Source organism: Nomia melanderi, chromosome 4 (genome assembly GCF_051020985.1).
Source record: "Nomia melanderi isolate GNS246 chromosome 4, iyNomMela1, whole genome shotgun sequence".
Classification (NCBI taxonomy): Eukaryota; Metazoa; Arthropoda; class Insecta; order Hymenoptera; family Halictidae; genus Nomia; species Nomia melanderi.
The window spans coordinates 9,155,025-9,182,629 of NC_135002.1; the positions used below are offsets into that span (position 1 = coordinate 9,155,025).

Consider the following 27,605-nt stretch of genomic DNA (forward strand, 5'->3'; position numbering starts at 1 on the left):
TTCCTCGTGGTTTGTTTGTATTGTGTTATTATTGTACAAATATGATTACAGTTCTTTGCTTCTATGATTACTACCGTGCACGCTGAAAAAGAAAAGAAGCGTAATTAAAATATAACATCTACGTAATTTTAACGTTTACTGAAGTAAAATTAGCGTCAAGTAATACGCGTTTATTTTGATTTTCACCGTCGCTATTTGAAACTGTTTTCTTCGTTGTTACCTTTTTCTTGAAGGGTTATTACAAAGTTCTTTTTCTAATTTTACATCGTGAATAATTGAAAGAGACAAGTACATTTTTCTCATCTACATTGTTTTCAATAAGATTGAAAATATAATGATATCATACGTAGTAATGAAACTCGCGAGTATCTACAACGTACACGTAACAGATTAATGTTAATCGCATTGATTTATAGAGCGAGCCGAAGATATTTCTAAGAATTCATTAAATCTGTTCGCATGTGCAAGAGCGAACCGTTGAAGCGGTCCACTGCGCCATGATCACATGACAGAGTCCACTCCTATCTTCAATCCCTATTACAACACAATAATTACCGCACGATAGACGACTTCCCACGTCCGGCACGCCTCACTCATTAAATTGTCGCTTAACGATGGTTACAACGAGTCTACGTCCCTTATGGTTATAATCGCATACACAGTCATAACAGTCACGATATATTATAGTTAACCTTATTTTATTAAGTATCGATCGTAACATCCGCATTTATATCTTAATGCTGAGTAACATTCAATGACCGGTTATTACCCGTTCTACTTAACTGTGGTAACGAATTATTGTTCGCAATAACCGTACAATAACTCTTGCCAGATAGATTCTTCGAGAAGCACGGAAAAACGACGCGAAATAAAAGAAGCGTGCAAAAGGAAACGTTTCCATTCGTACGTTAAATGAAATATCCTCTTTGTATGTATATAATAGGTTACACAGTGTAAATAGTTTTCAAATATCCCTGATATTCCAGCTATAAAATGGAGCCAACTTATACAAGATAAACCTTGTTTGAATCTTAAGAATTCAATGAATATTATAATTATTGACCGATGCAACTGCGAGAAAAGAATTATTAAAATTAAAGCACGAATTTTGCAATACTATTAGTTCTATTGAATAAGCAATTACATTGAATTACCCAAACGTCTACTTAATTTCAAAATCTGAAAGTATATTCTTAATGCCTCAATATTGCCTAAGAACCCACAGTTTGAACCCACAACTCTCAAACAACGAATACACTAAAAGCACCACGAGAACGAATGATAAAATCTCTTATCACAGAAACCTATCAAACCAATCATCCTCGCTAAACAAACTCCATTAAAACCACCCTTACAAATAAGACGCGACAAGATGAAGACGCAGCAAGCGTTCGCGATCCACCTCCAAAGTTTCCCAAGGGTATATTTTTCGTGTCGAATCGAAGATGCGTCGGACACCGGATGATCGGCGAGTGATTATGACGAAAACGAAGCGACGATCCGCTAAGGCGAAACCGAATGCGTGAAAGCAGCTGGAGAGGAACTTAACGTAGGAACGGGCCGAAGGTGAAATAACGAGGGGAATCCGCGCGGACTGCGCGATCCGCCCCTGACTTTGGATGCTCCGTGTTGCTCTGCATTTAAATAATTAAAGATCCGACGGGACGGATGGACGCACGGACCCGTCGTATTAATGGGATAATCGAGCGTTCAACGTCGAGTGAGAAGAGCGCGGCCGGAGTAGGGGAAAGGTTGGTGGTTGGTGACGGCCGGTGGTGGTGGTGGTGGACGGGTGATAATGATTTTATAGTCAGCTGAACTACCCGGGGGAGGAGGGTGAGAGACAATTGACTCGATAATACGGGTCTTCCTGCCTGGCACCCGTTGATACCGACGGCAAATCAAGTGCGAACACCCGACCAAGAGAAAGAGAAGAGCCGAGGGACAAGGATAAATGTTCCGTTCGCTAATGACCCTGGTGCCTCTTTAGGGACTGCTTCTCGACTTAGGCTACCGGTCGAAGACCTTTTCTATACACCTCTTCGTTACAGGTCGAGGAATCAGGTACCTGACAGCAAACTCCACCTTCTGGCTTCTGCAACACCCTCTTATTATGCAGACTCAATACGGATCCAGCTTTCGGTGGATCATTTCGGTTGATCAAGTGATTTCTTTTGAACTCTGTTGATCGAAATGTCCTAGGCAGGCTCGACCGTGAAGCGAACGAAGTATCTAGAAGTATCGTTCTATTTAGGTTGCTCGTCGGCGGAAATTAATTGTCGCGAATTAACCCTTTACACTCAAAAGTTCTTCGCTGGTTTGTTGAAGCTGGGTTAAAGATGTTTATACATAAATTGAGGGACCAGACGATTTTATTTGATTTTAGATAGTGATGCGGTATGCATTAATAAATGTTACTCTTTACGATGTTGTTTGAATCGAAACAAGTAGTGATTGAGGGTTAAAGTGTTGATAATAGTAGATAGTATTGCTAGATGATACTCAGTTTTTTATTACTCATGAGATAGTTAAGTTTTTAGCAGACCTCAATTTTTCTTACAGGGAAAAGTATTTTGAAAGACTCGGATGTTATCAATCAGTAATTCAGCTGAAGTGCCAGCGGAGGTTTTAAGTACTGCTCCGATAAAGAATATATTTCGGACAGTATGTTTTCGTCAATCTCTCGAATACGACGTAAATCACTTAGGCATTGTCGCAGGAATCAATATCGCGTCACATAAAACATTGAATAATTGAACGTTAGCGTATCCGTAGGTACTCGTAAAGAATGCTTACTTAAGTCTTTCTGACACAGCATGACACACACAGGTGTTAAAAACAACACCTGCCTCGAACACCGCTGGTGACTTCGAAATTACCACACGACACAATGTTCGAACGTCGAGATTCAATTTTGTCGGGTGCATCTAAATCATTTGTATTACCGATGTTCCGTTGCCAACGCGACGTCTATAAAAAGGCAACTATTATTACGCTGATGAAACGAATCAAGGTCACGTTTCTTGTACGCCCGCGAATAACCACACAAGTACCAATAATTAAAGAATTAAACGGAATTATTTTTTTTCTTTCAAATGTGAACTCACAATGGATTGAAACTCGATGTATCCCGAAATGAGAAAGTATTCGGCTGAAACCGTCTTTATAGTGAACGTACACTGAGAGGGAACCCGAAATAAAACTCGAATGATAATTTTTAAAAGCGATGAAAACGGGTCGCGCGTTAATTCAGTCCGTGACTGAAAACGGATTACAAGGAAAGGTAGATTTTGAGCCGCCCACTGGAAGAAGCGAACATGACTTTGTTCAAGAAAAACTCGGATAAAGAAAGAATTTCGAGAGAAAGGGACCTGTCTACCTTCACATGTGGCAAACGCAAAAATAGCCTCGGGACATGTCAATAATTAATTAACAGAATTTATCGATACGCCACCGCCGTTATCTTGTCCGATACGCGTACGAAACGATTTTGTGGCCGGGCAGGGAGATAAGCCGTCGTCAATTCACTCGGCTGCCTCGTTCTCGTACAAATTACGACTTCCTCGTGATCCTCGACATCCAACATTTCCTGAGGGAGGTGCAGAGAGCCCTTACAACGAATGTCGTTCTCCGTATCGACGTCAAATGGGTGGGCAGGTGACTCGGAATGGCCCGACCCAAAATTGGGACCTCGAATATGAATGTCGCCCATTTAGTAACATAAATAAGTATTCCTGAATTTATTCGTAGCCTCCTGGACCAGGTATTCCCTCTTTCAATAAAAACGAACGTTTATTTACACGGATTATCTCGAGCTACCGACTATCTCAATTTTCCTTCAATGAAATTACAACGTCACATTTTCGATACCCTTTGTCCTAATTCCGAGCTACTTCTACTATTCTCCGATAGAACAATGAGACTCTTGGCTACTAAAATATCTAAAACGGCACACTCCAAACACTGAATAACTAATTCGAAGTTGCAGAATTCATAAATACAATTTTCCAACAATTTACTAAAATCATTCGTCCACAGTGTATCTACCTTTTCTGGAAACGATAGGTTAAACTATACCAATCGCTCTACATAAATGTACCGTTAATTAAATACACATTACCGAACAACACGACCGTAGTGTCCCATTTCACGGACGGCCACGAACAACCGCGAAACGAAGTTCTAATCGTCGGTCGGGGTTGTATACACGCTCAGACCGCGTCGCTGAAAACTCCCGCGGCGGGAGAAAAATGGCATTTACGTCCGTGGACAGCGCTTGTAAACGCGGGGTACGATTTTTTTCTTATAAGATACCGGCCGAGGAGGCCGACTATTGCCGTCCCAATCACGGCCGAACCGTTTCTAACGAAGTGCCATTCGCTGATCCGGAGATACGCGCGGCGAAAAGAAGAAGAGCGTGAAAGAAAAGAGATAAACAGCCCGTGGAACGAGCGAAGAGCCATTGATCCTGGTGGTGGGACACGGCTGAAACCGTGTCCGGGCAAGCAGTTCGAGGACTCGGACATCGGTCCCTTGACGTCTCAAGCGGGAGGGTCCCGCGTCGGGCAAGATAACGAAATTAGCCCGGTCGCTAATTTATTTCCTAATTCTCGCGGGAGCGGAGGTGTGAAACAGCCGTTCTGGACCGTGGTATCCACGATAACGGGCCTCGATGCGGTATAAAAAGAGGTGGAAGGGTTTCTTCTCTCGTAGGAAGGCGATTGGCGGAAAGGGTGGAAGGGGGACAGAGGAGGACGAACGGGGGGGACAGAGAGACGGGCCGCGGGACCGTGAAAGAAGGAAGGAAAACGAAAGAGAGTGAAGAGAAGATAATACGAAAGGCAGGAATGCACGCCCACGTTCACAACGTGTTTTCCTCGGCGTCGGTGTGCGCGCCGGTCGCCACGTGAGAAAGCGCCTAGCTAGGCGCACACGGTATGCACGGTTGTTGCATACTTTGCGTACCACCGGCTATAGATGCGCGGATGCATCGATCCCGACCGTGGCATTGATTTCTCCCCGATCTCTGACGATCCCGTGCGCCGCCGCCACCGCCGCCGTCGTCGCTCGATCTTCGCATTCATCTCGCCGGGATCGCACGAAAATCGACGCTCTTCCGTTGGTCTACGCGTTGCCAACCGATCGAACGGTTGTTTCTTTAAGAAATCGAATGGAAGTGGTAGAGTTTGAATCGGTTGGAGAATCTGGGACTTTCTGATAAGAGATTGATGGCAGCTTCTCGTTGGCGTTCGATGCATTTTTTGGAACTTCTTGGGTTTTTTTGATTTGCTGCGAGGAATTTTGGAATAGGATGCTTGAATGATTCTGTTAATGTGTTGAAATAGATGTAGGAGTGAAGAACGAAATGTAATTGAAGGCTAATTGTTTTTGTTGGTTTTAGTTAGATGGATGTTCGATGACCTTGTTTTCTAGTAGAACACAAAATTGGCAGAATCGGATTTATTTTTCAATTATTCTACAGTTTGTTATTGAGTATTTAACAATATTAGAAAGAAATCGCTGAGTTTATTTTTAATTATTGATATGTGCAATATAGCTACAACATTTTTATTAACTTCGTTTATTTTCCATTTTCAAACGAGAAGATCGTCAATCCTCGAGAAAAAATTATGAGAAATAATACGCGGTAGTTTAAATGCAAATGATAATATGATTCGCGAAACCAATTACTTAATTCGCTTCTCTAATCGATGATCTGCTAGAGGACAATTTTTCAGCTGTATACGCACTCAACCAATTGCTTCAAGTGACTCGAATAATTGTTGAAACAATTGTTAAGATATCGGTCGAAATAGGATCCGGGATTCAAAGTAATCGCCCTCGTCGATACGATTTGACGCTATTGACTCGGTTTAGCAAACCAGAATCAATTTGACAAAGTTCGCCTTGTCGTTACGCTCTTCCAGGACATCCATTAAAATTCCTGAAGGCGCTAACGACATTCCCGATTATTTTGTTCGACGCCCTTCGAATGCGAGTTTATAGCTGTCAGGATATACAGACATATACCTACTTACCAGCGGAGCCCACGGTATTGCGTCTGACACGGAAACTCGCTCGTAAATTCCCGCCGAACAAATTTCCAGCATGTGTCGCGGCTATCTTAGGCCCAGTGCTTCTCAACCTCGAGCCACAGCAGCTTACTTAACATCACCGAATTTTTACCTCCCAATAGACTCAACTGGTCCGTCAAAAGCAATCCAACCAAATCTTAACAATACAACACTCCTTTATCGTCGTACTCCATTTTCCACTAAAAATCGTTCTCAATAATGCTTACACAACATTCGAAAAGTTCGATTGATATACGTACAATTGAAGAACACATAGATCGGTGAAAATTGAGTATCGATATATTTACTAGTATAAACGTATCGTTAATTATACGAACGGATCAGTGGTGCGATTCGTCGGCGCGCGAGGCACATGAGAACCGCTGGGACTTGGGAGCGGCCGGCAATCAGAATCTCGTACGTAGTTACACATTTAAACAAAAACACACATCGAGGTGGTACCGAAGCACTACTATCTCAATCCGTACGCAAATGAGCTCCTCTGCCCTCTAAGAAGACGAGGCAAGAGCGATGCCCGTGTAAAAGTGCTTCCTTGGATGTGCAAGTGCGTGCCGCTCCGTGTGTTTTACGTGCATAAATTGAACACACGTGCGCCGATACGTACACAATGCCCGTATAACCGAGGATGTTGATCGTGTGTACGTAGAGAGGCGTGGAACAGTAGGAGAGATTGGGCAGAGGGGAGGGCAAATCAAAGCCACTCAAAGAAATAACCAGTGCTCATTAAGAGTAATAACCCTCTCTTCGGTCGGGCCGATTGTTTCAAGGGTGTCACACGGATCGGGCCAGCTGCGATACTGCGCATTACTTAACGGTCTTCCTTATTATATTATTTGATTCGGGGTTGCATCGGGGTCCAACGGTGACCTTGCCAGCAGAAGAACCCTATTAACAAGACAATCTTACGGAACGTCAAGTGATTCTTATTTCCTTTCGGTAGACGGATGGTACGATGTCTATGAGCGTGTTACGTGAAACTTTATTTTTTATGTCTTTTTCTTCTACAGAGGATGTCGTTATCAAGCATCGTGAAATTGTCGAATTAAATTGTTCCTATCATTAAGAAAATGTGAGATGTACTTTTTTTAAGGGAACTTGGCGAATCTAAGCTCTCGAGAATCTTATTTGTTGAATCATTCATACAATGTGTATTTTTATATGCATGTTTCTGAATTGTTGTTTCGAAATGAAATATTTTAAAGTATTTTATTTGAATAATGTTCGTGGCACATTTTTCCTGACAATCATTTGATTGCGCGATTGTTAATTCTGTACAGTTAATAATAACTGAACAATTCTCATTTCATCGGGTAATCAAAATTAGATATATAAAAGTGCGAACGAACCTCGGGCGTATCAAAGTGCGCGAAACCTAAATCAAATTTTAATCGCCGTACCGCTCGAAATGACAACGTTGATTTTTCTGACGCTTGAATGTTTATTAATCGTAAAAAACTATAACTTTTAAACAACCATAAACACATAACCATAAGAACCGTGACACACGACCCTCGGTACGTATTTCGCGCCATTTGCGCTAGCAGCGTATAGATTATAACTCACGCGATTATATCAACTAATAATCGTTATCACGCGTCACGACTGAAATAGTCCAAGACTCTATAATGAATTTACTACATTCTTTGCGGAACGCAACGACCTATAAAAGATCAGAAGTGCTAGCAGAACTATAGTGTAGCCAATATTGTGCCGCGAGTCCCCCCCCGGCTCGATCGGTAACATTTTTCTCTTTTCCATATTACATCGCTTCACCTTCGTTTCGCGCGCGAGAGCGGGAGACGAGGAGGAGAAAAAAAAAGGTTCCTTCCATCCCGGGACATAAAAACACGGATTATTTGCTCTTATGATCGTGGCGAACCATAATCCAGACGGCCACGAGGTACCAGAAAGAAGCGTTAGTCAAACAGAGCATTACACGAGTGTCAGGGGTTCTCATTAGGATCGAGAAAAATTGATCAACGTTTAATTCTCCGAAATAGAATCCCGTGACACTAATAACTATCAATTCGAACGTCGATACGGGGCGCAGCGCGGTCGGAGGAAGGAAACGAAGAAAAGAAAAGGGAAAAGAAAGGATGGGAATCAGGGAGGGGGGGGGGGGGGGGGGAGAAAAAGAAACAACGAAAATAATATTCTACCTGGTCTCTCTCGATGCTCTTGCTCGAGCTACGCTCGCTGCGACCTACGATGCTTGATAATTACAGGCGAGCGTCCATCGAATGAACACGGGTATCATTAACACTTCCTGCCTCGTAACGACTCCTCGTCTGATACACGATATACGCTGTGCCCATGCGCGTCACTGCGTAAACCTGTCAACCTGCTTAATTGACATCGAGCGCCGTGCGTACCGTTAACAACCGTTCCGTCGAACCTCGCGCGAACTGTTCTCCGAAAATTCGTCGTTCCCGTCTAGTCGTTCGGGAAATCGTTTGCACCGTGTCGTATCCTGTTTGAGTCGACGCGGAAATTAATCTTCGACGGCCAATCCGTGCGGCCGGCATTGAAGACGCTATTGAATTGTTCTCTCGCGGCGGTCGTAGGAGTTACTCCATTAATGCGCGTTGCCCCGCGGCTAGGCTAATAGCGACCAATTTACCTGTCCCGCTGAAGCGAGAACGAGTTCTATATAAATTCCCAGTCGATTACATCGGCGACGTTATTATGACAACAATGTCGGCGCAAATCAATTATAACCGTGTCTCATGGCTACCTTTCATTCAGGCCGCGCGGAGATTTAGGGACGTTCTCTTTTTTTAGTGAGTTTCATGTTGTATCACAGTGCTTGTTGTTACTAACGACAATTGTTGTATTTTTAGATTTGGTTCGTTGGGTCTCGTTTGAGAAGTACTAATGCTGTGTTCGTGCTTTTGAAATTTGAAATTTTCTAGTAGTAGATAATAATATATTCCACTGTACGATGAATCTGTATTATAGTTTAAGTTAAAATTCTTTGTTCCTTTCTGTTAAAGCTTGTTGTTTTAAGATCGATGTTTGAAAACCTGATTCAGTTTAGCGAAGATAGCATTCTTGACAAAAGGTGTTCGTCAAAAATGAATAATTAGATACGCAGGTAAATTGACGTTCCAGAATAATTGCATTGGCATTGAACGCATAATAATGGAAAGTGGCTATGAGAGTGATAGTAAAGAAATTGACAACGGTCCCGTGATTAATGACAGCAATAAAACAGAAGATGAAGATTGAACATTTTTTCAGAATGTAATTAGCTAATAACATTTATTCTTGCTACGAACAACTTACAAAAAAGCGCATAAAACTCGCGTGTCATTCAACCTATTAACTCTGCTGCTATCGAGAAACGTTATTGAAAACATAAGTCGCGCGCCAGGTACAGCTCCTTCGTCCTTTTCTTATATTTAAGAGTATCCTTGAAAACAGAGATGTACCACTTAATAACTGAAAACACGCTTGACTCGAATAAATCTCGAAGGACGCAGCAGGGACAATAAACGAAGACATACCCCCTAACAATATTGAGCATTACGTCGAATAAGACTGTATTCGAACAACAACAACGATTAGATAATCAATCGTCATTCGATTACGTCTTACTCCCGTTATTCCTTATTCGCTATTCATCATTTTCTATTCGCATTGACAAGCGCTGTCGACAGGAAAGCAGTAATTTCTAAACCCACGTTCCTTACGTTTCCTTAATCAAATATTCGTCATTCTTTATTCGTTATTTCAAATAACCTTCGCCTAACACCACCGTTGGACAATCCAGTCGGATTCCACTAACAAAATATCTCCTCGGTTTTGTTTCAGTAGCGGCTCCAGGTTTAAGCGGCGTGCTGCACGGTAACGGTCTGATGTCGTTGCACGTGGAAGGCGGCACGCAGGTCCAGGTGCCGCGCTCCCTGATGCAGGCGTTCCTGCAGCAGGACCCGAACCATCCCGGCCTAGAAACGGTCCGACTGCCGACGCCGCCGTGCGGATCGGACGAGAGCGAGCCGCCGCAGCATTGCCGCGAGGTGGAGACCGAATTATGTTTGGTGTGCCGGCGATGCGGACGCGCGTACCCGCAGGAGTCCACGTTGCTGGCGCACCAGCGCTCCTGCTACCTGGGCAATCAGCAGCGTCGCGGAGCGCTGCGCCTCGTTCAATCGCGGTACAGCTGTTCTCTGTGCGACGGCAACACCCCGACGCGCACTTACACGACCGTCAGCGAGTGGCGTCGCCACGCGGAAACGCTGCAGCACCGCGCCCGGCTGGAGGCGAACCAAGAACGACAACAGCAGCACCACCACCACCAACAACAGCAACAACAACACTCGCAATTCGGCAACATCGGCGGGGACACCGGGGCCCAGTGCGGCGAGGAAGTCCACCCGCTTACGGACGAGATGGAGGATGTAGTGAATCAGATCACCTTGCTGGCGGCCCGCGCCGCCGCCGAGAGCACCACCGGCCAATCTCAGGGTAACGAGAGAGCGAACCCCGACAACAACAATGCTCCCGACATGAAGAGACAGAAACTGGTCCAAGAAGTGGCTGCGTTGGCCGGAGCGCGTTAAAGTGCGCGGACAGCTGCCCGCGGAGAACAGTGAAAACACGTATAGGTGAGGGGGTCGAAGGTTTTCCCTCGTGGATGAATGAAAGAAGAACGCACGCGAGCCATATGTGTCCCGTGCGGGCTCACCGCGGCAATGCGATCCGCCTGGTAGCACCAGGAGATGCGGACGAAGGACTGTAAGAGCACTACGACGGGTGCTCCGCGCGACGGAATAATTATTTACTCGATAACGAAAACAACGTTCCTAAATGACTAGATAAACGGGGAAGAGGGTTCGGGGGAACCTGCAGACGTGAAAATCGTCGGCTGGGAGGGTGTCCCTTCCGCTCCACGCCGCGGCGGGATCTCTCCACGGCTCCAGGTATCTACTTAGACTCGCTCGCGGGGACCGGTGGACCAAACTCTACTTGGGGAGAGCGCGCGCGAGCCCCCTCCACTTATCCTCGGTTTTTCCTTTATCGCGCCCCGTTTTTCGCGCACTGCCACTGTCGCGCACCACCGGTTGCATATTATCGATGATTTTATTTTTTATCGTCACGACGACGACAACTAGGTCGGAAACGGCGCGCCACCGAGCAGCGGCGCGTGCACACCAAAGTTCCTTCGATTGAGAGAATCAGTTTTTTGGGGGGAGGGGGGAGAGAGAGAAGTCGTAAAATGATCGGGTTCGATCGACCGTTCCCTTCGACGGGGAAGGAATCCACGGACCGGGGGCGGCTTTCTTTGGCGGATCGTCGACGAGCTTTGGATCTCGTGTCCGCGGAAAGTACCGGCCGGCTCGTCTCGTCGCGCTCTTCGACGAGACGGGAACGAGAGGCTCGAGCGAATCGTCCCGCGAAACACGGGCGACGACGCGGGGGTCGGGATGCAAGAACGGTGAGAGGCGAAAGAAGCAAACTACTTAGACCCCTTGACGATGGTCGCCGAATGTGACGCGTCGGGGTGGGCTGACTTAAACGTTCCTATGTAAAGTAATAATAAAACAAACAAACAAACAAAGTTTAACGCGATGGAAAAGAGAGGAGGGGAAAAGAGTTACTAGAAAAGAGTAAAAAAAAAAAAGACACGAGCAGACGCATTCGAGGCGCGGGTGAGAGGTAGGTTAGAGGCACGGCATTCGCGGGAATAGAGAGAAAAGGAAAAGAAGAGAAGGAGGATTTGATGAGAACAAGTCAAGTGCCGCGATTAATTACGAATACGTACGTACATATTCATCCGAATCTTCACTCCCTATCTCTCTGTCTCTCTCTTTCTTTTTTTACGTGCGTGTGTATGTGTGGTTACGCGGACGAAACGAACGGAGGGATGAAAAACGGAAATACAAGTAAACGAGCGGTGCATGCCGGGAAAGGGATGCGAGGATTCGTTAATCGTCGACGACGATCGACCACGGAGTAAACGCCTTTGCTGAAACGAAACCGAGTCCGGGTTGTGTAGAATCCGACAGGGATGAGTAGTTCGAGAGCGACGCCACCGCGATCCTTTTTACTCGGATAAGGTAGACTTGCGAACGATAATGATCGACGATTGGAATCGACAATCGATCCACGAGCACGCGAATATCAGTGACAAAGGAAAGAACTTCGACCGAACCGGCCCACACGCACACCTGCGGACACTGACACGCGTCACTCGACGTACGAACACACAAACATACACACACAAACATAGTGAAACATAATCAAACATAGCGAAACAATCTCAAACATGTTCAAACACTCGCATACCACGCATAAACGAGCACGTTACACACGCATGCGTATACATCGGAATTTCATCACAGGGCACGTTCAACCCCGCAGCTGGGTGGGGTTCGAGTACGACTAGAAATTCCGCTACCGACTCGAGCGGTCGCGTGAGAATCGATATACATATATATATCTTTCATTTCATTATTTCCGGCCCGGAGAACGACACACGACACTCTCTCGGAAAGCAGCGTTCGAGAACAGACTAGCAATCCGTAAAACACGAGAAACGAGAAGAAGGTTCGAAGAACGAGGAAGGGTTAGAGAAAGGTAAATTCGTAATAGGCTGCGGCGAGCTGCGTCCCCTATCGATGCCCGTCGCGAAACATCTCACACACACGATTAAAAACTCTCGCGTTCACCGGAAACAAGCAAGACCCAGCAACATGGTTCCTATATTTAATAAATTATATTTAATAACGCTAACGCAAGAAACTAAAAAAAACCTAACGATTAATAATAACATTAACGATAATAATAAAATGCATAGTAATAAATAAAAACGATAGTAATAATGAATATAGTTATAGCTGTCGATAATAGCTGTAATAATCGTGCTAGACGACGACGAAATATCGAATTCGGTCGGGGTGTGCGCGTGACTGTTCGTATGCGGGTGTACGTGTACGTGTGCCCGCATGCGTGCTAACGTGTCGCGTTAAGACTTCTCGCTTCGCTCTTCTACTCCTGCCCGCCGAACGGACGGGCGGTATTGGTTCGAATCGACGGACCGACGAGCATCGAGGAGAGCGTTCTCGTGTTTGGAACGCGAAGTTTGCGGATGCCGACTTTAGGGACTGGTCCAAGGTAAGCGCCGTTCCCACCGGAATCGTTTCAACCGAATTTAAAGCTAAAGGCAACGTTCGCTGGACATCACTGGGTCGCGAAGCGAGAGAAAGACAGAGCACGGACGCGCACACGGACACGAACACACGCGTGCGAACACGCGCGAACACGCATACATACAATGATACGCCACCCGATCGACGGATAAAGGGTTTTGTAAAGGTCTGCTCGGTAACGAGGATGAATTCACTATTAGATTGTAAGTCTACGGTTAATTACAGCTAAACTATAGAGCGTAAGGGGTACGGAGGACATGCATTGGTAGACGAACACGCGGACACAGACACGCATAAGTACTTATATGTATATCGTCGATATATTTATAAATACATATATATGCGTGTGTGCGTGCACACGCGAAAGGGGGAAAACAGTGAAATATATACATATATATGTATATACACGCGTATATACATATGCATATATATGTACACACACATAGAAGTCGAATAAATAAAATAAATAAATGAAGTATATACAAATATATATATATAAATATTTATATATATGTAAATATTTATATATATATAAATATATATATATATATATATATATATATTTAAGTAGATAAATATATGTGTGTGTGAAATGTATATTGTATGTGTGTGTAGGGGTAATATACATATGCACAATATATGTCTCATGTATACATATAATATGTTGTACTGCTCTAGAATCCTCGCGGGTATTAGCCGGAACACGGTGACGCGTGTACACGCGTGCGTACGTCCCCTGTTTCTCGCGTTGAAACGATCGCGGTCCTCGCGCTGTTCTCGACGGCTGATGGCAATCACGCATGCGAGCATGCGAGAGGGTGGTGCGCGTGCGAGACGTGTTGTCGGACGAATGACCCGTGACGGACGGAAGGAAGGGTCGCGGAGTCTCGCGGTGGAAACGGGCGAGAACGTGAGAGAGGTTCTCGCGGGACGGACATCGCAGGTTGTGATCGACGGGCGGGTCTTACGGAGCAAAGGCGTGCGAGACGAGGTGCGACTGCCGTAGACGAAATTGTTTTGGGATCGGGTCGAGTTTCGCGGTGTAAATGAAAGAAGAGAGAGGGCACGGGGTAGGGTGGAGGTCGACGGTGTGGAAGGGTTAAGCTAAGTTGGTCGTCACGGGGCGAACGATAACGCGATGCAACAATTATTTCCTAAGGTTACTAGGTGCGGAGAAAAGAAAGAAATGAAAGAAAACTCGAGGTTCCTGTCTGTAAAAGATGCTTTTTCTAATGTAACGTTGATAACGGCACTTATTAATATTATATTTGAATTATTATCATTATTATTTTTTATTATAGATTACGACATTATATTTACAATATATGTGGTCACGTATTTATTATTATCTATGTGAAACGTTACAGCGTTGATCGATACCGAAAGAGTACTCACACACGTACACACGCATACACGTACACTAAAGGACACAGAGCAGACACAAACACACACGTACACGTTCACACGTGATACGGAGGTACATACATCGACACGATCGTGACACGACGACGATAAATCGATGAGATATTTAAGATTCCCGGTTCATCGCCGTTTCTCGGTCGAATCGAGCATCACTTTGTAACCGATACCTCGCAAAATATGACGAAATAAGACTATTCGCTGGCCGCGGAATAATTAAACGTTGTAGATAATTCGAATTAGATCGTAGCGATCCTGTGGAGCCGTAGGTCTTGTGGTTTTGTCGATCTTTGACGCTACCGTTGCGATTTGGGAGAACGCGAATTGTAATAAACTCTGTAGTCGTGCAATGAGTACATTCGAAACGAGCGGAATTAACTCTTACCATCGTTTTATCGTTCATTTCTGCGGGCGATTAATCGAGAACAACCGTTGGTCAGCCGTCGGATCGTTGGATCAGTGATCGTCGATTAATGAGAATTAAGATATTCGTGTATTCCTCCATTTACATTGATGAGGGGTTTAACGAGGGTTTTATCGGTAACAATGGATTGATAGGTTTCGAATCATGAAAATGAGTTCAGACACAAGGCGATTCGGATTGCAGTGAAATAAAGTATTGGCGAACAGTGTTGACGAGTAGGGGAGTGTAAATACTACATATTTTAACAGTTACCCCAGGAGTATGTCTTGTAAAAAATAATCTGAAGTGAACAGTGTAAGTACTCATTTCCAATGGGACAACTTCATCAGTCCCTTATCTCTATTCTCAAGGAATCACCATCAGAAACGTAAGAATGAAAATTGTTTAGAATAATTAATCAACTGTTCGATTGTTTTCCCAATGTTCTTGTTTCTTTCTAACGTTCCCGAATCTCATTGCACGAATGCAGACTTTACCGCGATCAGCGTCGTTGAGGTTTAGCACGAGGTGTGTATTCCAAAAAAGACAATGCGATCTTTTTAACCTACATTTTTAAGAAAACGGTGTACACTTTGGCGCACAAAGGATTGATATCATGTTCCTTTCGATTATAATACGTGTTCGTATGCCGGCGCGAAGAAACGTGGAAACACACGCGAAATGTATACGCCAAACGTTTAATTTTTCTAATTGATTCGCCGTCACGCGATTGCAGGATGATCATTGAGAAAAATCAACGAACGCGACACTTTCTCGTACACTGTGTATGTACGTGTCGAAGCATGGGACACGCGCGCATTACACACGGAGACTAAAAAAACACACAAGAAAGATGCACTCACACACACACACACACACACACACACACACACACACACACACATACACAGACACACGCGTATACACATACATATACACGTACACACAGAGGAAATACGAACAAAGAAAAAAAAACGACTATGTAGACATATACATAAAATTTTCGAGAGAAAAGTTCTCGAGTCGATTATATCGCATAAACGCGCGTAAGTTCTCAAAACGCGGTAACGTACGTGCGCGTGTACGCAAAACTGTATCTGGTTTTGGCGTTTTGAGTTTTGAGTACGGGAGATTGCGTGATAGAGTAACCGAACCTCGCTACTAGCTGTTCCTAAAAAAAGAATCAACAATGAATGAGTGATAAGCGTGCGCGAATAATTTAAGGAATGAATTAAGAGACACAGATGATGCAATGAATATGTGAAAGAAAAAATAATTAATTATGTTGTGAGACTATGTGTGTCAATCCGCCGCCGTTTCTCGTTTCTCTCGTCGTGCGCGCAAACTTGTCAATTCTGTGTCATTCTCATCCGCCGAACGCCCGCCATCTTGTTCTCTCGCCACGGCTGGAACGTTCCAAATCGCGATCCGTTTCAACCGTGAATCCGTACAACGATCCGTAAATACTTCATTTGCAAGAAACGAGTGTAGCAAAAGAAAAGAGAAAACAGAAAGTAATCGATACACGTGGAATTATCGATCGTCGACGTATCAAATCATATCTTTTTTTTTCGTCTTTTCCACAGAACAATCGAAACGTGAGAGAAGGTACCGGATTCGTATTCGACGACAGAATAGAGCAGTCGGCGGCGAGAAAAGTTTTTCAGTTTTCTAATCTCGTTGAGTTTCTACGAAATATGTTGAGAAAAAGAGAAAACACTAGTATTTACTATTGAAACACCATTGGTTGACGTCTGTTGCTATTGCAACAGACTATTATTACGACCATCATTATTATTATTCTTATTAATTATTGTCATTGTCATTATTATTGTCGCGACAAACGACGGGTGTTTATTATTATTATTATTATTATTATTATTATTACCATTATTATTACATCATTATTACATCATGAATATTATAATTATTATCATTATTATTACTATTATTGCGGTTCAACAATTATTGTCGATTGAATTGTACATTTGTTCGAGCGACTTTTCATTGACTATTAGTTAATAACGGATAACTAATTGATAATGATAGCGACTAATTCTTGTGAGAGATTGCCATGTGTATATCTTATATGTACTCACTATGGGGCCCCGTGGTCGGCCGGGCGGCGGTTGAACGCCGTCGCGCGGCGCGGGGTGTCCAAAACGCCGGCCCAAAGACCCCGACGATGTTGGCGCCGTGCACCGACTCCGCACGCACGCGCGCGCAGAAACAAAAAGCGAAACGAAAAGAAACGAAAAGTGAAAAGTAACGTGAAAAGCGAATTCCTTTGAAATCGATCGTCGTGTGTCGCCGCGATACCTCTCGGACTTATTTAAACAAGGGATGAAAAGGGAAAAGGATGAGAAAGGAATACGAGGAAAACGGTGCGCATTCTCCTCGCGCCTCGCGCCCGCCACCCCCTTTTTTTGTAAACACACGACACACAGCGGAGGCGCGGGGAGACGTTGAACAGGGGAAACGAACGTACACGACACGGATACGATACGATACGATTGTCATCGCAATGGTTCTTGATTTCCAAGAGAAAATAGTAAAACCGGATTGAGAGCGAGAGCGAGAGCAAGAGAGAGAGAGAGAGAGAGAGAGAGAGAGAGAGAGAGAGAGAGAGAGAGAGAGAGAGAGAGAGAGAGAGAGAGAGAGAGAGAGAGAGAGAGAGAGAGAGAGAGAGAGAGAGAGAGAGAGAGAGAGAGAGAGAGAGAGAGAGAGAGAGAGAGAGAGAGAGAGAGAGAGAGAGAGAGCGAAAGTGAGATTGAAAGAATAGGAAAACCCTTGGAATTTCGGCAGAAAAAAGCGTAAAGGGGAAAAAGGAAAAGGGTTGCGCGAGCGTCGACGCGCCGACGACCGGGCGCCATGTTCGACGAGAGATGCCAACAAGAAAGAACGGGCGACCGTGTTCCCCGTTTAATTTTCTTCTTCCTTTTCTTTCCTCTCGTTTTGTTTTCGATTACCATGACAGCCTTACAACGCGAAATTCCGCCGCGAGTTTCATTTCTCGAAGTACTCCCCGTTGAAACGGATCGTTTCCGCATTCCACCCCTTCGCGGGGATCACGTCGAGCCGATCTTCGACCAGTGGAACCGCGAGACGAAGCCGGAAACGGGTGGGTAACGGGGAGTCGGAAGCGAGAAAGGGACGCGTCGACGCGTCGTACGTTCTTTCATTGGCCATCTCTGCTCAGCCACGCTCGCCCCCCCCTTGTGTACAAATATATATTTATGGTGCCATATGTGTTATGCGCGCGCGAACTGGATCCCATATTCACGCGCGCATCTAGATTTTATAATAGAGAAACGATGAAAAGAGAAAAAAAAAGTAATAAATGAACGACGAGGATGAAGAGAGTTGAACGCGCGTTCACGTATCGACACGTATTTACTACGCGTACACACCGGGGGAAACAGGTGGACACACATACAAACTCACGCTGCGACACACTCGCGCACGCACACACACGTTACACACGGATATGTACACACCGACAGACACACGAATACACGTGCCATGCAAGATGGCTGTACCTGTATACGTATATAAATATACGCGAGCATACAGTGATGCACATATTTACGTGCGGTATTCCTATAAAAAAAAAACAAAAAGAGTAAATGAGAGAGAAAGAAAAAAAATAGGAATTTAAGGGAGAGAGTGGCGAGGAAGATGCGGCTATTAGGCGCCAACATCGTGCGGCAAATGGGTACGGTGCAATCATGTTCCTATTAGGTTTCATATCTAAGCGAGTAATTATACCACTAAATATAAAAATGATGAAGAAGGATATAATGATATTATATATATATTATTGGATATATATATATATATATATATACATATATATATACATACGATACGATTATATATATAGATCTAGTCTATGAAACTATGAAAAAAAGATTCCCCGTTTACCCTGGTTCCTTCCCTTTAAACGATTGCGAAGAGAGTTAATGAAATAAGAGAGATGTGCAACATATTTTCCCATATACATAAATCCTCTCCTCACGTGTGTACACAGACCGCTAATTAACCTCCGGGAGGCGCGTGTACGCGAGCCGAAATTCGCGCGTGTAAATTTCTCTCGGGTCCACTTCTACGAGCTGGATGTCGATTTGTTGCTCCGTGCGCCAGCTCGTGCGAGTGTCCTACGACTCTACGAAACGAAGAACGGAAGAAAGAAAGAAAGAAAGAAAACTTCTCTGTCTAGAAGTAAGCAGGGCATATACGAGTTTTTTCACTAGCCGCGTTTAAACGAGAAGAAGGAGGAAAGAAAAGAGAGTAACGAGCGAGAAGGAGACGAAGAAAAGTAGGTGAGAACGAAAGCGTCAGGCGAAACGGAGAGTCTCCAGTTTCCGGTGTTGTTCCGCGCGTCGGAGTGTCGATGTTGTAATGCGGCCGTCCGCCGAAGCAAGCGTTTGAATCTCGCGTGTTGTGTCAGCTGTGACCTTCTTTTTTTCCTCGGAGATGCAAGACATCATTCTGCGGGGGTTGGAACGGGGGTTGGACGGGTGTCGGCGAGGGGGAGGGGTGACGAGGCGACGAAAAAAAATAGTTGCGAGGAGAGACGAGAGACGAGGAAACGAACGAGAACGAGTAATTAGTGGGAGAAAGAGGAAAAGATCAAATGAAAGAGATACTTTGGTTCCTAACGCGTCGTCCATAAACAACGCTTCCTAGGATAACACCGTGTTCACGTTACTCTAGAGGGCTTTGCCGAGCAACAACAGCGGAAAACAAAAGAAAAACTGAAAGCAAAGAATATCTTTCTCTGAGAAATATCCGAGTACCTCGTTTTCAATCCCGTGTCCCCCAACCACGCATCCACCACCCCCAACCCCCGCCGTCGATTCGTATCACCTAAATGTTTTCGGTGATCTAAATAAGTACTTGACCGCTTCGAACGCTGTTCTCCCCTGGTCGGCGAAATGCGCTCCACTTCGCCGACGTAGCCCCGTTCACGTTTTACGTTTCTTTCCTCTGCGCTTAAGGTGACGGTGACTTTGATACGGAATTTTTACACCAAACCCCACGACAATGGATGAATGTTTGACAGAAATAAAGCTTTTCTTCGGTACGAAGACTAACATATCACTTATTCGTCGAGGAATCGTTTCACACGGGCACTCGTTTTCCGGTTGTCTCGAAAGAGTTTCGTCTGTTCTTCGCTCGAGTTCGCAGTAAGAGAGAGGAAGGAAAGTTTTGCGGTGAAGCTTAACTAGTCCGCTGTGTTTCGTTAGGAGGGAGACTGTGCTTTGGAGAAGTAAATGACGTTCGACAAACGAACGCGTGGCTGCGTTATATTATCGCGGGGGCAAGCATTCGATTGTGAACAGATAATGAAATATGTCGTTCCACGAAGTTTCCGAAAAAATTAATCGTTCATCTTGGAGTACATATTAGCGTTCAAAAGTTTGGGATTGCTCGACTGACGAGAAGAAAAGATTATTTGTTGCGTAGCATTTCAAATGAATGACTAGCGAGGTGAAGAAGTTATAATTATCAATTTCTATTTAATATCGTCGACTCGGATGCTGATATCATTCGACATCGTCGAAAATGATTTCCTATTTCGTAATAAAGATTTCATCGTGCAATTATCTGTTGACAAAACAAAGCATCACGACCAAACAATTTCAAACGAGGAAACTTCGAAGTCCGTAAAACCCCCGGGAAAACAGGGATTCGACGAAAATACAATAAAACGACACTACCTTCTAAAATAAAGAACAACCGAGTCTAACAACCAACCGCGTTGTTTTTCAGTTTATGTTCTTCCGTGGACCGTGAATATTAGGAACGATGCCAAACTTTTGAATGATGGCGTGCATTATTTCGGGTGAACGGATCATCGAGCTCGAATATAGACCCCTTTATATCGGATTTTATTCCATGCATTTCCGGTTCGCGGGGTGTCCCATTTCCGAGTTCCGATATTAGCTCACCTGGCAATTTGCATAAAGACGTGAAACGCGATCGCTTAGCGAACCAATGCCGCGTTATCACGCGACACAGGTAACGCCCGTACCAACGATGACCCGATGCCATTTTTCAATGATGTCGTTATGAATTTCCGTTCGGGGGACGGAGGGGGTCCTATCAAACGATCACGGTGACAATCTCCGATCGCGGGCCACGGTACTCGGATGCGATCGATTTTCTAGCATTCGTAACACGGATGATTTAGAGCCGTCGCTATTTCCAAATTACGTCTCGCCTCTCACGATTGGAAACGGGCAGTTCCATCAGGACCCCACGCCTGCGAATCATTTCGTTCAACTCTCCCCTACTACTCCTTCACACTCCGATCCACCACTTTTCTAACGCTACATCTCCCAAAAATCGAATTCGAGGTCTGTTTTTTGGTTTCCTCAGTCCCGACAACGACGACAACAGCTAAAGTGTACTAACTTCGACGTATTCTATTAAACGCTAGTTTATCAGAAAATCGATGCTTTTGTGTCTTCATTGATTTCCTTTGGAAACGATTCGCACAATACTTTCTGTTGCTGTTTCGTACGAGACTCTTCGTTGGATGCCGATCGCCGTTCTGTCGTCAGGATTTCTTCGGGACCTTCGAGTTCGACGAGCTGGATCATTTGTAAGTATGTATTTTCTATATTTTATCTTTGACAGTGGACTCGTGACAATGAGCTATATTACGGTATAAAAATGACGATACTACAGTTTATGTAAACATGATCGACTCGAAAAATAAATGAATGGATTTTCAAGAACACCTCCATGTATTATTCCATCTGTATATTCGAATGTTCATTATTTCTTATTTTCTGTTCGTTAAGAAATTTCAGGAATTCGCTTACGATTCTCATTCCCCTTGTAAAAAGTTAAAAATACAAATTTTAGATTGTTTCAATCGAATGTAAGGATCGTATCCACTAAGAATTTACTTGAAATGCTTATTCGATAGGCATAAATACCTTCGATTCTTTCGAACCTATATCAAATACCCCAACGTCGCATGAATTTAATGAAATAAATACGAATGGCGAGAAGAAACTGGAGCGAAAGCGAGGATTGGTAAGAAAGAACGATTTTTCTCTCTCTCTCTCTCTCTCTCACTCTCTCACTCTCTCTCTCTCTCTCTCTCGGTGCAAGGAAAGATTTCTTCTTTACGCGGTGTAAGTGAATCGCTGACGGAACACAATAAACACGGAGAGTCACTGCGAGCTAGCGATAGATGGACGAATTCGCTGCCACGGCTACAGCTCACATGGAAGAGGAGGAGGTAAAGAAAGATCGTCGTCGTCTTCGTGGAAAGTTTACTCGCGAGATGAAACGCAAATTAGGTTTAGAAGGGGATCGAACCCCTGTTGTATCGAAATAAAAGCAGCACATAAAATACATGCGACCCCATCCTTGCCACCCACGACCTTTGGATAGTCGGCTGCGACAGCAGAGTATACTTCACCTCCTTCGGTCCTGTCTCCGTCCCCGCCATCCTAAATTTCCCTGTTCAAAGAACTCCGAACCACCCCTGCGAAGACGTCTCCACCAAAATGCTAACAATGAACTTTCCTAAAACGTCGAGAAACTGGCATCCATCTTTCACGTGTATTCTACTAGAATATGAATACTTTTTAATAAATAAAATTGCAGCGAGTTCCTTGACTCCTCAAGATTCTTCGAGCACTCATACAGGAAACATGGATACGAATGTAAATTGACCGACTTCGATCACTGATTTAATATGAATATTAATAAACACAGAATCTGAGGATACAGACTTGTGTGTCGTTTCTTACAACCTTGAGTAGAGTTCTATTATTTTAGTATTTCTTTATTTGCTCGTTATATTCGCCTCCTTTAAATAAACCCCGGAACAGACTAACACTTCGTTCGAGTCAGCGAAACTAAAAAAATAATTCCGATATGATTCATATGACTGCATTGATATTTCACAGAAACGACAAACTAATTTATACGATTCATCGATCCGATGTTATCGCTCATTCCGCGTCAAATAATTCCTGTCCAGGGCACAATGATTTAAGGGACGAAGGAGTTTTACGCAGTTTCATGTTGAGCGCAGGAAACCCACAGGAGCAGCGGCATTCGCAGAAAAAAAAGGGTGAGCGTATATGATTCGTTCCTCGGCGGTGTTCTCGGAACAAGCACCCGGTATATAAGGAACGTACATCTTCAGGTGTTGTAGCATATAAGACTGTTATACCTACATATACGTTTACCAGCAGGTCGTATCTTCTCGTTAGCCGCGCGATGAAGCTACCCGCGCGGTAGAGTCACGTTTTTAATTTCTACCGGGCTGGCCTTAGTTCATTTTCACACCCCCTCAGTGGGCGCCCCGATCGCCGGGCGTCTAATAAGTAAATAATAACTCGTTCCGCCACATAACTCCTATCTCGCCGGACTCCCCTACGGAGGCCAGCCAACAACGCGCGTTCTCCACGCAATTAATACAAATTCCACGTTGACACATCGCAACGAGGCGACATTTATTTGTAATCGTCGCGGGCTTAAGGACCTGGCGAACACTCGCAAATCTTACTAGTACATAAAACAAGCTGTATAATATATTCGAACGTTGCTCGTGGCGTTCGGTTTTATGAAGTTATTTTCCTTCTCCAAAAGTATATGTTGCTATCAATAAGTCACGTTTGATAGCCCCTTTGTGAATTCTACTGTTTATTGATCCTTGTACCCTTTTCAGGAGAATACCCTGCGTTATTCGGAGGTTTCAACAATTAAACTTACGATTATTCGTTTTAGTTTCATAAGTCTTGACATTTAGACTTTTAATCATTCTTTGCGATGTATGAACTTTTGCAACGTTAATGTTAGTGTAGTATAATTTATTGCATTGAACAATAGGGTACGTTACTCGTTATAAAAACCATTGATTTCACTTGTGTCAATAGACCATTAGTTTGAAACATATTCAAATATCAACATGAAGAAACGTCTTAAGTGTTGGTTTGCTGATGAGACGTCATGCCTAAGATTCCATTGGTACTAGACTAGTGGAAAACCGAGACTCTGCTGGCCCTCCAGCGTCACTGATTCCCGCTGTTCATTAATGGACACCTGGACTCCATAGTCTAGACCTGTCCTGAACCATCAATAGTCCTCCCTTCCCATTGACTGGTCTGCTGGAGGCTTTGCCTTGAGAGTATACTCCATTCCTAAGTATCTAACGCATCTCAATACAATGGGGCCATACATTATCTTCTAATTGAAATCGACTTTAAACTTCTAGAGTTATAACTTCTGTATAATTTTATTTTTACACGCAATGCTGTTCTGCATTTCTCACTTCTTTTTTAAAACAGATTAATTCGTTTTAGAGAAGCGTTATCTATTTAAGGCGTCTAGCAATTCGTTCATTCGGAACGAAATGAATAAATTGTTAAATTAACACTGTCATTGTAATTTTTTTTAATCTCAATGGATCATCGATATGGCCCGAATAAAAATATTTATAGCTTATTAAAAGTTGTTTAAGAATGTGACTTCTGTTAGTACCAATAATTATTGATAATCGCACACATCGAAAACGAATGCAAAGTTCGCGTATATATCTATGCAAATAAATTTAGATCTAGTGTGTGTAAACGAAAGCTCGACGGAAAAGGGATTGGCAAAATTACCTTCTGGCTCGTATGAAAACGTGGATGTATGTCGCGGAGACCGAAAACGAAGGAAAAGAGGGGATGCTGAAGGGAGAGGGAGCCCAACCTCCTTAGAATGCATGTGTTTGCCTTTAATACATTTTTCGACGATGTTGACCGAAGCGTATCTTCAACCTGTGTACGTGTGCACGCATACGTATGTGAGAACCAACAACCTACAGGGTGCCGCTAAAATATTCACCTTGTCAGTGCCGGACCACAAAATGTAGACGGCAATTTCTGTGGTGGCGAATTCAAAGCGGTGAACTTACAAACCAATAGAAAAACCGAGTTCTTTGGGAAAAATTCACACCATCCCGTTGTACGAAAAAGGTGGTACAGTTTCAACAAAGCTGCGTGATAATTTTATGCTTCTGAAGTAATGTAATTCAAAGAATAAAATTATTATTGGTCTAAACATTTTCTATGAGAAAGAAATTCATTCTGAATTCAACAGAATTGTTAATTAAATGAATAAACTTCTTTTTAATACCGAGTTCTGTGAGTTATTGTAAGAAACCCAATGCTTGCATAAAATAGTAGTATTGATTTAGGAGTATCTTTTTTATTTAAACAAATTAAACGCCACATCTTTTTTAATATTTATTCTTTAAAAGATCATAAGTTAATAGTTCTCAATCGAATTTTTAAATGACAAGTGGTAGGAAGAATTTTTTAATTAAACTGTGTGTCTAGTTCTATTAAAAAATTATTAGTACATCTGATAAGGCAATGAGATTTAGTCATTCATCCTACAGTTTGGTACCTTAATATTTATTTTCCAAAGTAGATACTCACGGACGTTATCGATAAAGTAATTGTTCTCCGTTATCAATATACCGATAGCCAAATCGGTGCGTATAAATATATTTCGTGGTTACAACACATGTTTACGCAGGGTAAAGGCTTTTTATTGAATCATTAAGACAAACTCTATTAACATAATCACAGTCGCAAGCACAGATAGTAATTTCGGAAATAGCTTCCCCATAAGTGTTCCGGTTTTGGGCAACAGCCAACCGGCCTCGCAACGATTTCACGGGAAGTTATTCGGGATTTAAGTTTGGCCGGAGCTATTAAGAGTAAAAATATATGTCATTAAGATTGCACGCATAATCATAGACCGTAATTCAAATTAAATGTTGCCATGTATTTTATTTTAATTACGTAAGGAAAGTAGTAAAGAATAAACTATTTAAACTTTGATATATTTAACTATCATTATTTCCAAAATTTCTTAAACATATTAATCAAAAATACATATTTTCATTGTCAAACTATTTCGTTCAGAGAACATAATTAAACCATAAACGCAAAGTATCTAATAATATAACATTAATAGTCCACTAAACAATGAAAAAAAAGAATATCTAATTACCCACAGATTTTCCACGTACACTATTAAAAAAGCTTCACGCCCGTCAAAGAAAGACCATTTAGAGAATAGCACACCCGGTGACCATCACAGAGCCGTCCCACCTTTGTGGCAATTTCACGTAGCGTTGCCTTTGGCCGTAGTTTCGTCACTGGCCGGAGATCCAAAGAGGGGTTCAAAGACCCTTTCGACGCTATTTCCCGCTAAAATCATTCGTGAAAGATCTCCTTATCTCGCTATGCAAAAGAAAAGCGCGGGGGAGATAGAAAATGACAATTCTTCTAGTCCCCGTCTCTCGCGGGCAACCCGCCCCCCCGTTCGCCCTCCACTCCCGTCACGACCGACCTTTCTGAAAAGCTTCGGGTAACGAAGGCAGGGGGCAAGGCGGCACGATAGCATGCGACAAATCTTTTTCTCTATATGGAGAGCATCGTGAGAGACAGACAGACAGACGCGGGGCCCGGGTGGAAAGGATGAAACAGAAGCAAGGAACGGTACTTGTAAAAGCTACGCTACGGAAAGAGGCAAAGGCCCGGTTAGGAGATAGGAGAAAACTGGAAGACGGACAGACAGACGGATGGACGCAGGGTGCAAGGGAAAGAGAAATCTGCCGGTACTCGCGACAGTGTTTGTCCAGAAAGATTCGAAGGAGAGTAGCGAGTGTGTTCGTAGAGGCCGGCAGAGGAAAGGGTGGTCACCCCTCTCGGGGCTACCTTCGCTGAGGTGGTGGTTGTCGCAGCAGAAAAAGAGGGAGATAGAATGATGGCGGGGGGGGGGGGGGTCTGAGTGAAGCGAGTCCTCCTCTTAGAGCATTTCAATATATGGCAAGGGTCTTTGAGGTTGCGGGGGTTGGGGCTGCTCGAGGGCAAGAGGAGGCACCCACCTTCGTGGAAGCGAGGGGCACAACGATGGGTGTGTGGGGTGAGAGGCGCTATTGATTCTTCTTTTAATCTCGTCGCGACCCATCCTACCGGGTCGACCTGAGGTTCGTGGCGCGAGGGGGTCGGGCCGCGGAGGGGCGGTGGTGGGAGTCGAGGGGGCAGGCGAAGAAAACGAAAGAAGAAGGACCGCGCGGGCGAGGGGTGGCGACGCGAGGTCCTAGGATTGGGTGACACGGAGGGGCCCCGAGGGGCGAAAGGATGGTCTTACTTATTTGAATGTGTCGTCGCGCGAGACAAAAACGACGCCGGTGAATCCCACGGAATCGATGTGCCGGTGGCGTCGGCTGTAGCCCGCACCCTTATTGCCCGCTCGCGCCGAAATCGTGGAAAGTTCGACGCGGCCACGCACGCGTGTACCCACGGCCACGCGCGGAGATACCGCGAGATGATATTTATGCGTGTATTGATTGAGCAACACACCCGCTTTCGCTGCTGCGTTCGTTCCGCGTAAAGTCGACCTTGATGGGCAGTAGCTCTTTGGGGTGGTGTTATTGAATTCTCTAAGTTCTTCTGATTGGGAAGTAGTGTTTTGTTTCTTGGCGTTCAGGGATGAAGGAGAATT

At 44.1% G+C, this 27,605-nt stretch overlaps 1 protein-coding gene across 4 annotated transcripts in view; it reads left to right on the plus strand.

Annotated features, from left to right (window-relative positions):
- The window catches only part of zfh2 (Zn finger homeodomain 2), a 165,871-nt gene extending 144,342 nt beyond the window's left edge, over positions 1 to 21,529 (plus strand). For 2 of the 4 annotated variants that reach the window (XM_076367279.1, XM_076367280.1), the window contains one exon: positions 9,909 to 21,529. In XM_076367279.1, coding sequence (XP_076223394.1) covers positions 9,909 to 10,657 — 749 coding nt within the window. In that variant the 3' untranslated portion in view covers positions 10,658 to 21,529. The remainder of the gene's footprint in view (positions 1 to 9,908) is intronic. The other 2 variants (XM_076367281.1, XM_076367282.1) reach the window with 2 other exon arrangements.
- The last annotated feature ends 6,076 nt before the right edge of the window (positions 21,530 to 27,605 follow it).